This window comes from Episyrphus balteatus, chromosome 1 (assembly GCF_945859705.1).
Source record: "Episyrphus balteatus chromosome 1, idEpiBalt1.1, whole genome shotgun sequence".
Taxonomy (NCBI): domain Eukaryota; kingdom Metazoa; phylum Arthropoda; class Insecta; order Diptera; family Syrphidae; genus Episyrphus; species Episyrphus balteatus.
Window position 1 is genome coordinate 49074017 of NC_079134.1, and position 14381 is coordinate 49088397.

At 32.6% G+C, this 14381-nt stretch overlaps 1 protein-coding gene across 1 annotated transcript in view; it reads left to right on the plus strand.

Moving 5' to 3' along the window:
• The window catches only part of LOC129920894 (uncharacterized protein DDB_G0283357-like), a 77534-nt gene extending 63382 nt beyond the window's left edge, over positions 1–14152 (plus strand). The window contains exons 4-5 of the mRNA XM_056002393.1: positions 12708–13058; positions 13894–14152. Coding sequence (XP_055858368.1) covers positions 12708–13058; positions 13894–14017 — 475 coding nt within the window. The 3' untranslated portion in view covers positions 14018–14152. The remainder of the gene's footprint in view (positions 1–12707; positions 13059–13893) is intronic.
• The last annotated feature ends 229 nt before the right edge of the window (positions 14153–14381 follow it).

Genomic DNA, 14381 nt, shown 5'->3' on the forward strand with positions numbered 1-14381 from the left:
TCAACACACAAAAATCCTGTCACATATCTCCCTAATCCCTATGTCCTTTTCGGAAGTCCGAAAAAACTTAAAAAAAAAATAAGAGTCTTAAAATAGTGATTTGAAAATTCACCCCTTTAAAAAAGATATGGAAGCAAAACGTACAAGGAGGAAGAAAAAATAATTAATAAAACGAGAAAAAAAGAATTTAAAAAAAGCCCTTATGAAGTCACTTCTTTCTGAACCGAAGCCATCCGTCTTCGGAAATTTATGCGGGTTGGAAGCCGAGCTTGAATTGTTTATCCTCTTTGATCCGGGAAATGTAGTACCCCGTTGCCCCCAATCAGTGTTGCCGTTTGGCCCCTTTAGGGGCCAAATGGCCCCTTTTTTAAGCTCGGGCCCCTTGGCCCCCACTTTTTTAAAAATTAGCAAAATGGGCCCTTTTTATTTATAGCTAAACTTTTTGTTTTAAAAGATGAAAAATTATGAAGAATTATAAAAGATAGAACAGTTGACTTCAATTAGGAGGGAAACCTACACTATCTCCAAAAAAAAAATCTCAATCGGATAAAATCTCCAGAAAATTTTTGACCCCATGGACAAAATCTCCATGGGGAAAGGCATCCAATGGACAAAATCTCCAATAAATAATTTTTTCTCCCATTTTCTCCAAATCCCCAAAAATCTCCAATAAGCAAAAACAAAAACGTTATAGAATGATAAAAAACACTGTAAGTTAAAGTAAAATCAGAACTAAACACGCCAATTTTAAAATCATAAAGGTTCCTCTTTTAAAATGGAACAGAACAAATAAATTATGTAAACAACCGTGACTTGAACCTTCGTTGTTTTACCTACCATTCGTGTGCCTTAACAATGATTCTAATATACTGGAAGGATACAGCAATAAAAATACAGCAAATAAAAATACAAATGCTATCACTAAAAAAAACGAAAAATTAAAATCGAAGAGCTCAAATTGGATATGGCAAGTCCAAAAGCAGCACCTTCAGCTTCTTCCAATGAAAGTTCCGATAGCTCCGGCTCATCAAGTCCAAAAGCAGCAGCTCCAATGAAAGCAGCAGCTCCAATGAAAGCATCAGCTAACAATGAAAGTTCAAATAGCTCGAGTTCATCAAGTGAATAAAAATATTTAAAATTAATTTTCCTTACTTGAAGTGCAAAAGATTTTTGTTTTTTTTTAATTGTTATCTAGATTTTTAAATAGGTACAGGTTCCTTTAAAAAAAGTACAAATATATTTTTTATAGTTACGTATGTTATATTTTGTACCTATTTATGTTGTATTTTTTTTACTCATTTTGTGGATTTTGCTTTTAAGTAATGCTAAGTAATTAATAATGAATGTTAAGTAATTAATAATGAATAAAGTTTAAGTTCATGGAAACTCTAACTTTGTAAATTGTCTCTTATTTGGTTTCTTGTAGTTGTTGCAATATTTGATAGTTGGGTTCTGGCCACCATTTCACTTCCTTCTTCATGAACATCATCAGCAATATCAGCAATGGAAATCTCTGGAACATGAAATTGTATGCAGATGTTGTGTAGTGCAACACAAACGTTTGTTATTTGTATTGCCTTTTCTGGTGTGTAATTGAGCTGTCTTATTCCAAGAAGGCATCGAAACCGCGATTTTAGAACACCAATCGTTCTTTCAACAACGTTTCGGCACTTTGAATGAAGGGTGTTAAATTTCTCGTTTTGGCTTCCTTCTTCTGCAGATCGGTATCATCATCCAAGGCTCTAAAGTGTATCCAGAATCACCTATTGAATGAATTAATTTATACAAATATAAAACACTTGAACAAAATCTTGTATTTACCGAGAAGCCAACTTCGCTTGTCTCCGTTATTCCATCTCTGAAGGAGATGTCGATGGTATTCGCTTAGGCTAAATACAAAAGAGTCGTGTGATGCCTAACCGTACCTCTCGTCTACAGCCCGAATCACCATTTTATAGTCGCAAACCTATGAAATCAGAACGTTAATGAAAAAATACATCTATTTTGATTGAAAGTATGTACTTACTATCATTGCATTGATGCTATGATCACCCTTTCTGTTAAAGTAGATGTGCTCATTAGTAGCAGGACGTATTATTTTAACATGCGTCCCATCCACACATCCAATAATTCCTGGGAAGCGATACTTGCTATAAAAATGTTGCTTACTGGAAGACATCTCATCCTCAGTCATATGGTACGATATATGGTCGGGACATAAAACACTTTCCATTACCGGCAACACTTTTATCAATGTAGCAGACAATGTTGGCTGCGCCATTCCGACAAGGAAATCCTGACCTGTCCCTCTCTGATATCCACCCTCTCCCAGAAAGCGAAGAGTTGCACACAGTTTCAAAATGTTCGGTATGTATGTTGACCTTGCACTTGGAAGTCTCAAGTCAATCTTTTCCAGAACGTAAATGAAAGCTTCTTTGTTGAGGCGAAATAGATTTTCGAACCTTGAAATTACATATTTTTAAGATTAATGGTAAGGTAAACATTCTTACTTACGTAGAATAAGAAAATGTTCATTGGGTCTGAATTATCTCTTATTGCTCTTCTTGATAATAAGATTTCCTCTGCCTCAGAATCACTATCACTTTCATTATCAAAAAAGTAATAGCAGTGAAAAAACATTTTTACCAAAGATTAAAATTTTAATTTACTTTTTTTTTGTTTGTTTATTTAGCCAATTTTCACAGTCACAAATAGGAGTGAAGTTGGTTGCGCTTGAAAAAAAGAATTTTTTTCTTGTTTGATGTGGCAACATTTTCATGCATGCATTATCGTTTTATGTAGTCGCTCTTTGTCGCGACTATCGTTTGTCGTGGCTTTCGTTGTTTTGCCGTTCGTTTCGTTTTATGTAATAGGCCCCCTGGTTTCTGATTTCCAGCATTTAGTCGATTGAATTCCGAGAAAGTTATTGAGGTATATAAAATGCTCGAGGCTGGATGTGCGGACAAGGTTCTTGAAACATTTTTTGAAATTAAGGGCGTAGAAGAATTTTGGCTTGCTATTGCGGGTTATTTAAAAATGGTTTGGATGAAATTATGTTTGAAAACTCTTGATAGCAGTGCATCAGCGGAAAGAGTAGTTTTCAGACTGACACTGATAAAAAATAAGCTTACGAAAATTAACGAAAATAGATTAATTGTTATCACTGGCAATTCCTTGATGACAGCCCTTGATTCAATAAAACCAGGAAAAGATCATGAAAACTGGGTAAACCAAAGTCCAAATTAGTGTATAAATATCGAAAGTATATTTGCATATACATACATATTTTGTCAAGAACTGTTTTGTTTGTTTTTTTTTTTTAATTAATTTATTTTATTATTAAAAGTTTATGATACCTATATCTTTGGTGATGTTTACATAATTTTTTTTTTGCTTCACGAAATTTTATGATTGGCCCCTTTTTTTGTCTCGGGTCCCTTTTTTGTCCCTTTCCGATTTTTTCCATCGGCAACACTGCCCCCAATTATTATCGACGAATTTAGCTGAAGGCACGATAAAATACACATTCTTATGAAAGGCTGACCCATACATGACGAACATGACGCGACGTACTCGACGGATGCGGCTTATAGGTCGGTTCGCAAAAGAATGTGTTAAATCCGGATACGGATTCTACGCGTTGGAAGTTGGATTGCACAAAGAACAGCATTAAAGCTGAAACACAATCACGCTTTGCCTTCGATTTTGACAACTGCCAAAAGTTCAACCATACGAAATCTGTGTAATCTCAAACAATGACGCTTTTCTTACGTACGCTTTTTTTGACAAACGTAAGGAAACGTAAGAAAGCGAGCAAAAGTTCAACCAGACTGAACTTTTGCTCGCTTTCTGACATTTATCAGACATAGTTACAGTCACCCACATTATTATTGCGCCAAATGCGAATAAAAAAAAATAAATTATTGCAAACCTAGGTGTGTTTTTTAATTTCTCTATATAGATTTTGCACAAAAAAACGACATCGAGATATTTTAAATCAAAACAATTTACGTATTAAAAACAAAAATATTTTAATGATGTTGTAGACTGAGTTTTATTGTTAAAAACAATTTATTTTGATTGGTTTTGTTTTTATTACTGTAGGATTAAAGAATAAACAAATTTCTATGCATTTTTTAAACACATTAATATCCTTTTTCATTTTTCCACAATTAAATCAAGATAAAGACTTGGCTCAATAATTTTATGAGTGACTGTGTTTTTTTTATTTGACAGCAGATTTTATGTTAAAATCAGCTGTTCGAAGTCAAAGTGACAGAAGCGCGCTTTGAGGATTTCTCAACGTAACGCGATGACGCGTCTGGCAAAGCGTGATTGTGTTTCAGCTTTTATGAAGCAGGAAAGATATTCAATTGCAGTTTGCAAAAAAAAAAAAAAAAAAACTGAGTTAGTGTCTGACCCGTGACGATTTGGATGAAATTATGTTTGAAAACTCTTGATAGCAGTGCATCAGCTGAAAGAGTAGTTTTCAGACTGACACTGATAAAAAATAAGCTTACGAAAATTTACGAAAATAGATTAATTGTAAACACTAACAATTCCTTGATGACAGCCCTTGATTCAATAAAACCAGGAAAAGATCATGAAAACTGGGTAAACCAAAGTCCAAATTAGTGTATAAATATCGAAAGTATATTTGCATATACATACATATTTTGTCAAGAACTGTTTAGTTTGTTTTTTTTTTTTTTTTTTTTTTTAAATTAATTTATTTTTTATTAAAAGTTTATGATATCTATATCTTTGGTGATGTTTATATAATTTTTTTTTGCTTCACGAAATTTTATGATTGGCCCCTTTTTTGTCTCGGGTCCCTTTTTTGCCCCTTTCCGATTTTTTCCAGCGGCAAAACTGCCCCCAATTATTATCGACGAATTTAGCTGAAGGCACGATAAAATACACATTGTTATGAAAGGCTGACCCATACATGACGAACATGACGCGACGTACTCGACGGATGCGGTTTATAGGTCGGTTCGCAAAAGAATGTGTTGAATCCGGATACAGATTCTACGCGTTGGAAGTTGGATTGCAGTTTGCAAAGAAAAAAAAAACTGAGTTAGTGTCTGACCCGTGACGATAGAATGCCACATCAATGGTCCAGTCAACTTTGTATATAAAATTTAAGAATTTCCTGCTAGAATGCGTCAAATAAGTATTTTTTAACCATTTCATTTGGATAAAAATCAAATCGTTTTTTTTTTGTTTTATTTAATAAAATTAATGTGAAAGTTCATGCATAAAATATAAACAACCAGTCAACCATTCATCATCAAAAGTATGAAAGCATGAACCTACCATCATATAAATATAGCAAGACTTTACCCATACAAATGCATTATTTATGCACCAACTCAACTCAAAATACTTTGGCTCTCATCGATACTCTCGTATAAGTGTAACATTGATGAATGTGTCCTCACCAACCACCCCCCGATTATTTCATTCAATATGCACGCTTAGGGGTTTGTTTTGGTTTAATATCCATTTTAAACGAAAATGAACAAAAAAAATCGTGTTTCATATCAAATTTCCTTATTCATGTGCTAAAACTATTATGTCATCACTTTCCATACAGATTTTTTGTCAAATAGACACATATCACATTTATGTGAGGAAGATAGTTTGGTTTGGGGAGGGGATTTGAAAAAAAAAAAAAAATAAATGTTCAATGCATATAAACGAACGCGGATTTCATAAAAATCCGCCAATAAATTATGACTGATACTTAAATATGTGCCGTTTTATATGCATGCACTTCTACAACTCGACTTAGCGCTGACATAAAAGCACTTAATAGATTTCCAATGCCCCGTTAACACGGGGTTGACATCATGTTCTCTATTAAAAATCCAAAAATAAAAAAAACCAAAAAATAGGGAGGTAATATTTTTGTATCACTATGCACTCATTTTTATATGACACACAATGCATTTGAAAAGTGTTGAATAATTTAAAAAGCTATTTTTTTGATATTTGTTCCATTATCATGAATTTTTTTTGTTTCGCCAATTTAGCTATAGACTTTGCAACAAAAAAAAAATAAAAAAACTCATACTAATATGCCTACTCACTTTTGGCGTATTCATCAATGCAGATATGCGGATATATTGAAAGGCGAGGGGGTATAAGCTTAAAAAAATAGGCGCCCGCTGGCAATAACGATACCTGCTATAGCTTCGACATACCGGCCTAAGAGTATGGCTTATGTTACCTCGTTAATGGACATTTTTATAATGCATTGATATTGATCAGCTTTGTGTCATGATGCGAAAGTTTTTAAAACTTTTATTTTTATATACCTATGCGTTCTGAGCAAATTTTTAAATTATGTATTATGGAACAAAAAAAACTAAAAGATTGGGTTGTCACTGCTATTTTATGCCTCGTGTGTTTTAAAGTTTTTTGTTTTATTTAACAACATTATAACATAGAGATGGACATGGGATATCTACCCTATCCTATCCCTATCCCTTTTTTGCATTTTATAACGGTAATATTTTAAGAACGAAGGCTAGTAGAATTTTTCTGATTGTGGATTCGAGTTCAGCAACCCAAAAACCTGCAGAAAAGTATATTTTGATTCTTGTGGCAAAAAAAGTGTAATTTGGTTGGCCAGTGTTGTTTCTGATTCAAAGACCGCTACTTAAATTTTAAATATCTCGGGCAATAAAAGAGATATCGGAAAGATTTAAACATTTTTTGAAAGAATAAAACTAGCTCTTATATGCACCGTTACAAATTTATTCACAATTAATTACTTCACATAAAAACATAACCTCGAACCAATCAAATTTTTCTGACTTCAGATTCGGATTCAGCACCACAAAAACTACTAGAAAAGTATATTGTGGTTCTTGTGGCAAAAACTTTGTTGACCAGTGTTATCAGCCCATCATCACTTTGCAAATCGTTTTTTAGGATGATACAGGGCACTGTCCAAAAGCATTAGAGCATTCTTTTCAAGTTCTTTTGATTCAAGTAAATTTTTTACCTGGAAAAAAACTCATTAATATAAACACATATTGTATTCTGGTTTTACTACGGGAACAAACACGTTGTGGAACCATTGTTCGAACAATAGGAATGTCTTCCATGCATTTTTATTAGCATTATAAAAAATAATCTTATTTTAACATTCCGATGACAACAGGGGTGCTATACCACCCCAGACTTGATTTTTCTTTCTTTGTATTTTTGGCTATTGATGTTTTTTTTTTATGGATTGTCTATTTTCTGTTCTTGTTAAAGCCTATGGTGTGTTGTGATTTAATAAATATTTGTATTAGGTATACCTAAAAGTATTTTTTTTTTTAAATTCAATCCTAGCATCCATATTAAAAAATGTGTTGTTATCGGAAGGTTAAATTTTTTGAAATGGATAAAATTGGGTTAAAGAAAGCCAGCCAACCCTACAAGCTTTCAACTTATCAGAGTTTATTGTTTTATTTAAACAACAATGGTTATAATTGGATAAACAATTTAATAGAAAACAGATCTTGTTTCTACAATGTTGAAATTAGGAATGAGAACATTTCTGACACAAAATTTTCTCAAAAATACAAATTAAAAAACGATTGCTTATGTTTTTCAATAGAACTCAATTGAAATAGTGCCTGTCCGCCTTCTGGTACTCAATGTTACTCCAAGATCTTGTTTAGGAGGCATATACGATCTTGAGAGCTTCGATATTCAACCAAACCTTGCAGTAAATTTGTACGATGAAAACGCAGATTACATCGAGAGCATTTCGTTCCTCATTATATGTTTTAAGCTGGATTCGAAACATAGTAACATAGATACTATAAATAGCTTTGGATTCAGGGCTTAGTCGTTTAATAACATTGTTATCACTGCTACCTGCGTTAAATGTTTTCGATTCTATTTTTGACCATTTATTTTGGTTGGGGTCTAGTGGGTAAACTCAACTTTATGTGAAAAAAACATCTTACCATAACTTCAAGAATATAGTGACGACACAGGGCAGATGAGATTATTCCTTATCCAACATTAAAACTACTAAAAATATAGTTCATGTATTATACTTTATACCTACATAAAATTAAAAAAAGCACGAAATAATTTTACTGAAATTATTAAACTTGCACTATTACTCGAAAGCTTTAACAAAGTTGATGCTTCCTGAAAAAATAGCAAACAAATATTGTATTGTACAACTGCATTTTAACATAGAAAAAAAAAAACATGTAAACAGAATTACTCGTATAAGAAACGACAATATATATATATATTTTAGATTAAAACTTTTAAGGTTTCTTTTTCTTGAATATACCTATACGTCAGTGAAATTTCATTTATTTTTTCTAAAAAAAAAAGTTACCAGAAACAGACAAGTCTATTCAGTAGAAATAGTATTTAATGTGTTTTTTAAAACCTTTTTCCAACAAATTTTGACTTTGAAGTTGATTATTTCGAGAAAAATTAATTGAAATAATTTGATTTAAAACTAGAATTAAGTGTACAATTCTGGCTTTTCAGAAAGATATCAATTATAACTGTAAGTATTGCCGTTGATTTTTAATAATTTTTTTTAGTATTTTACGTCATATTTTAGAAAATTGCCACTCCCGCCTAAACGAGGGGAGATAGACCCCCCCTCCCATAGTAAAAAATAATTGTATTGAACTCCTCTACAAAATACCGTTATCAATTCTTGTCGCCTAAGTTATCGTACTCGTTATCGTTTTATGTAAAAATTTGAATCATCAAAATAAAAAATTGCAAAAAAAACAGCTTAAAAGTGAAAAAATCATCACGAAACTATTTTTATTGAAAAGATCATAATTTTTTACTTCAAAAACAGTTTTGAAAAAAAAAATTAAAAAATGGGTTTTTTAGAAAAAAAAAATAAAATGTGTTTTTCACCTTTTTTGTAATAGATCAGCTTAAAATGGACTAATTTCATTTTTAATAACGGTTTTGGAAAGGTCTAAATATCACCCTACAAATGCAAAAAAACATTCATTCAATTATGTATAAAGTCGCAAGAAATATGCAAAAAAGTAATTTAAGATCATGTTTTTTTTTACTCTCAAAAATTGAGTGACTTAGGGAATTAATTCATTTTACTCACTTGCTAATTTTTTTGGGGGATTATTTATGTACAGAAGTTCATATTTTGAGCTAAGGAACCGGTAAACAATGACACAAATAGATTTTATGACATAGGTATTTTTCGTATATTCTTTTCACATGGAATTACTCATAAGGCAGATAGTGGTACTCTCACTCTCTTCTATACCTGGTTTCCAATATTTTCTTTCCAAGGTCGTTTAGTTTTGCACTGGTTTACTGTTTACAAATGCTATTTGGTGATTACTAGTTGATGTAATTCTTTTTAGTTTCTGCTATCAGATTGATTGATTGTTTGGAATTCGGGTAAAGGGATTCTTAGTTTTCTCCCGTAATTAAAAGAGAAAGATGATAGACAGCTTTACTTACCTACTCACGGTTATCGCGCCTCAGCTTTTCTCTCGTTTTAACTTCACATAAATAAAAATCGAACAAAGAATCGATTTCACTACCATTGTAAAGAGCAGAAGTGGGTGACAAAGTAATCCGAATCAAAATTTTACTATTACCAGAAGATTGTTCCGCAAATATGAACTCGATACCTGGTTCAGAACATTTCAATATTTTTTTAAGTCGAATTTGACAGTCAATATACAATGCTACACCACCAACTCTTGGTCTGTCTAAAAATATTGGAACAGGAAATTCCTACAGCCAAATCACTTTGATAACTCTTAAGCCATGTTTTCGAGACACCAATTGTGTCCAAGTAGTGGCCACTTAGAATGGATTTATTTTCATCATATTTAGGACTTTGTTTATTTGGGCAAAACCTTTGGCAATTTTTGTCTCCTAGTCTTATCACATCCAGAACGGTTGGGTGTGTGATATCAAAAATGTTGTAAAGCCTATAAAAACTCCTGTCGGCGAGGCTCGCATGTGTCCTATTTTTTTTGTCAATAAGTTAAAAAAGCTTAAGTCAATTTTTATCATATTTCAGTATAAGCAAATGAAATTTGTGGACATGATTTTTTTGTACTTTTTATGTGATTACCAGGGATAGGATCTTGTGGACCTAAAAACTTAAAAAAAGGCAAAATAAAACTCCCAAAAAGGCATTAAAAGGCATTTATTGAGAGAAAGAATGAAATATAAAAATTAATTGCAGTAATTTTGAACAATCAAGAGTTTTTTTTAAATTTTCAGTTAACAAGCGCCTGCGATTGTCCCTTAAGAGTGCCTTTAAAGGAGCTAAAAGATCTCTCTACATCTGTTGAGACGAATGGACCCCAATTAAAGCACTTGACATAACCCACTTCAACATTTGCCGGGAGCTCTTGATTTGTGTTCCCATGTATTACGCAATTTATTTGTTCAACTCTCTCGAGTCCCTTATTTACCAAAAAATTGATCTGTACTTCTCAAAAACATCTTTTGCGACTGCCCCTTTCGCAGCTTCCAAATCTCTCTTGAATATGTCCAGAATCTGGAGAACTTCTTCAATTGAGTATTGTATATTGAGTAAGTAAGCTTTAGAACCCTGATACGTGTCGGTTGTCGGCCGCGCAATAGAACGTAGAAGACAATAAATGGTAGCAATAGCAGACAAACAAGTTGCATATAGGTAGATCTTTTCACTTAAATTTTGTTTGTGTGGGGTAACTATTGAGTAAGTAATGTACTGAGTAAGTTAGACCCGTTTTCTGAATCGAAACTCAGTTCTATACAAACCCTTATGTGACAGTTTACGCAGAGGAAAAAGTAGGGAATAAGAGTTTATGTTCAACATAAATTATTTAAGTTTCGATTCAGCAAATGGCGCTAAGCTTTTTGTTTGTATATTTAAGTGTTTTGTGTGTAGGCATTACCTTAAAGACGCTAAAAAAACATAGGAAAAGGCAAAAAAAGGCAATAACAAGAGAAAAGACAAAAAAAGTCAATAACGAAAGAAAAGGCAAAAAAAAGGCAAAATAAAATGGTTTACTCGACCACAAGTTTAAAATAGCTTATGTTGACCTAAGCGATGAATATATTTGAATTCAAATTGTCATAAAAGCTTATGTCACGACTTAAGCTGATTTAAAAAAATGTATTCTTTTTAAGATTTGGACGATTTTATTTTAAATATACATAAGCTATTATGCAAATGCAGTTTTTGTCGAAAAAGACTTAAGCTACTATGATTTTTTTTAAATTTAACGGTTTATATTTTGCGTAGAGAAATGAGACCCAGACTAAAACAAAGCAAACAAAAGGTGAACATGTTAAGCAAATAAAATAGATTTTCACTTAACTTATTACCACAGTTGAATCGTTTATTTCAGAAACAGCATAAGTTCACTTTTTCCAAAAATTTTTTTTCTTGGAAATTTCTCATATATGTATAGGTAGTTATTCATCTTCTGAAAAAAAATTAAGTATGTCAGACCCCCCAAAATACGAAAACTGAAAGAAAAGGGTTCAAAATATATGGAAAATTTTCACCCGGTGACAATATTTTTGACTGTTAAATACATGACTTTTTACCAGTTTTAAATTATTTTGGCAGCAATCTTGACACACACCCCCTTTTGTTATACATATATCTATAAAAAGGTAAAGAATTACTCTATCTATATCTATTAAATTCATTAAAATTTTACTCAGGATTCAAAAGTTATAGCCAGATTTCTGGTGGTGGCAGCATTTTTAACTATTGATTAATATGACATTTAACCAGTTTTAAATTTTTTTGGCAAACATCATGACTTGCAAGCCTTTAAGTTATACATCTATAAAAAGGTAAAGATTTTCTCTATCTACTGCTATTTAATTTATTAAAATCGAAAGTAGGGTTCAAAAACTATAGCTAAATAAAAAAAAAAGTTTTACCACAAAAATTTCGTTTATTTCAGAAACGACATAAGTCCACCGACTTTAAAGACTTAAAAACCCGCAAAGACCTACAAAAAAGTTTATATTTTAAAGATTTCTAAATGCATCTTAGGCTAGATTATAACTCGGCATACTCTAAATTTTAAGTGTTGTGGAATTTTAAGTAAAAAACAGTTTTTTGTTGCTCCTGAAAAGTTTATGCTCATGGACTTATGTCTTTTCTGAAATAAACGATTCAGTTTTAGTTCCACCTTTTTGTAATTCCTCGAGAAAATTCTTTAGTTTCTTGACGGAATAAAAGTCATTTAAATGCAGTCATGCAGGTTATCTTTATTATTTCTATGAAACCATTTTTAATTTTTTTTTTAAATCGAAATGAATGAAGCCAAATTCAAACTTTTTTTTGAAAAAAAATGAGTTTTTAACTTTTTTTTCAAAAAATCCCGAAAATAAGAGTTTCCTGATAAAAATAAATATAAATTGTTCAAAGGTAAGTTTTAGAACATTTTGAGTATTAAAACAATGGCATCGTCACCTGCTGTTCCTATATTTACACCTCGTTTGAAAGAACAACTACCAATGCCACCTGTGTTCATTTTTTACTATTTTTTCTATAAATTTTCTATTGATTTTAATTCACTGAAAAACGTCATCGTCCCTCTGCCAGCTTTGTCACAAGGCTTTTTTGTATTCGTTGCTTGTATGTACTAATTTTATTTCCCTTTTTCTTAGAATTTTTGTTGTAATTCTTTTTTTGTATGTCATTTTTTCCTTTTTAGAATGTTTGGCACGGCACCGTGTTCAGCATGTGGACAAACAATTGCACCAAATGAATTTGTTATGAGGACTACATCGCCGATAAGTAGTCAGCAAAAACAGCAGCAGCAGCAACAACAACAGCAGCAGCAACAACAACAGCAGCAGCAACAGAATCAGCATCCTATTCAAACGGGACACAATCAAGCGCCACCTGGTGTCGGCGGGGTCGAGAATCAGAGGCATTTCCAAACACATCAGAATCTGCTCACCCATCCGCAGCATCAGCATCACATACCGGTGGAGCATCACGTTTTCCATTTGAAGTGCTTTGCTTGTTCAAAGTGTGCATCACAACTACGACCTGGTGATAGGTATGTATAGTATATGTAGATACTTTTTTTTTTGTAAAATGGTGATAGTTCAATTTTGTGTGTGTTTTTGGCTAATTTTTTGTCCTCCTTTTTGTATTTATTTTTTATGTTATTTTTGTTTTCTAACAAATTGTTCAATATTGAGATGAGGAATTTTCCATCACGTTGACTAAGAGCTTTGATAAAAATCTTTTTGTTATAACGTTGGTATAGAGATTCATAAAGCTTAGGTTTTTATATTTGTATTTTGACAGATTTTTCCAAGTGTGTTCGATGGAAGAATGATTTATTTTTGAAGCGCTTACCAAAAATAATTCAATCTGCATCAAAGAGTGCTTGATTAGGACATACTCGTATGAGCTCTGATTTATTATATACGCCTGTGATGGCATGGACTTTCAAAACTTCATATTTGATATTATAATACATAATTAAAAACAGGATTGAAATTGTAAAGCACAAGTTTATTACTATGCATTCAGGAAACCAACAAATCATTTTTGCACAATTTCGGTGTCGTAAAAATTTTAATCTTTGCATACTCCTCTTTCTTTTCGAAATCAATAAGGAAGGTTTCAGGCTGTCAATTATTTCTATCCAGACTCTGCTTGCTGAATTCGGTTCACTTCACCTTCTGAACGTTTCGGAAATTCGGTAATAAGCTTATCATAGCTCTTTCGCAAAGACAAGAGGGCACTCCACTCCACTACTTATAGATTTGTTAATTATTTTGTATTTATATTTAAGTTATTTGTATACCCATTTAAATCCATTAAACTTGACTTCATTAAAGACTTTCATTTGATTTTATTTAATCACAAAATTTTACTTACAGATACTACATGCTTGGTGGCAGCTTGGTCTGCGAACAAGACTGGCACAAATTACTCAAAACAACGTCCACAAATCCACCCGTACGCAAAGGCAAAGTTGGCAGACCAAGAAGATCCAAAGACTGAGAAGTTGCCACACGTTTGGGTAGGCCACCGAAGCTCAAAAAAGGATCCCCACTACCCGATGTGGAACCAACAACCCAATCTGTACTCCCCCACAATCATCATCCATTTGTAGGTGGTGGTGGTGGTGTTGGTGGTGCTCCTTCGAATATGATTCCCATCGATCGTGCAACACAGAATTCATTCCGAGTTCCTCCTCCGGGTAAAGATCACTTCCTTTACAATAGTCTCTACAATCGAGATGTTGAATTTATGAAAAATTTGATACGCACCAGTAATGCTGGAGGTGGTGTTGAGCTCGATCGAAATCCAAACCTTCATGGCATGCAGCAGTATGGTGAATTCGATCACCACAGATCCCTCCATG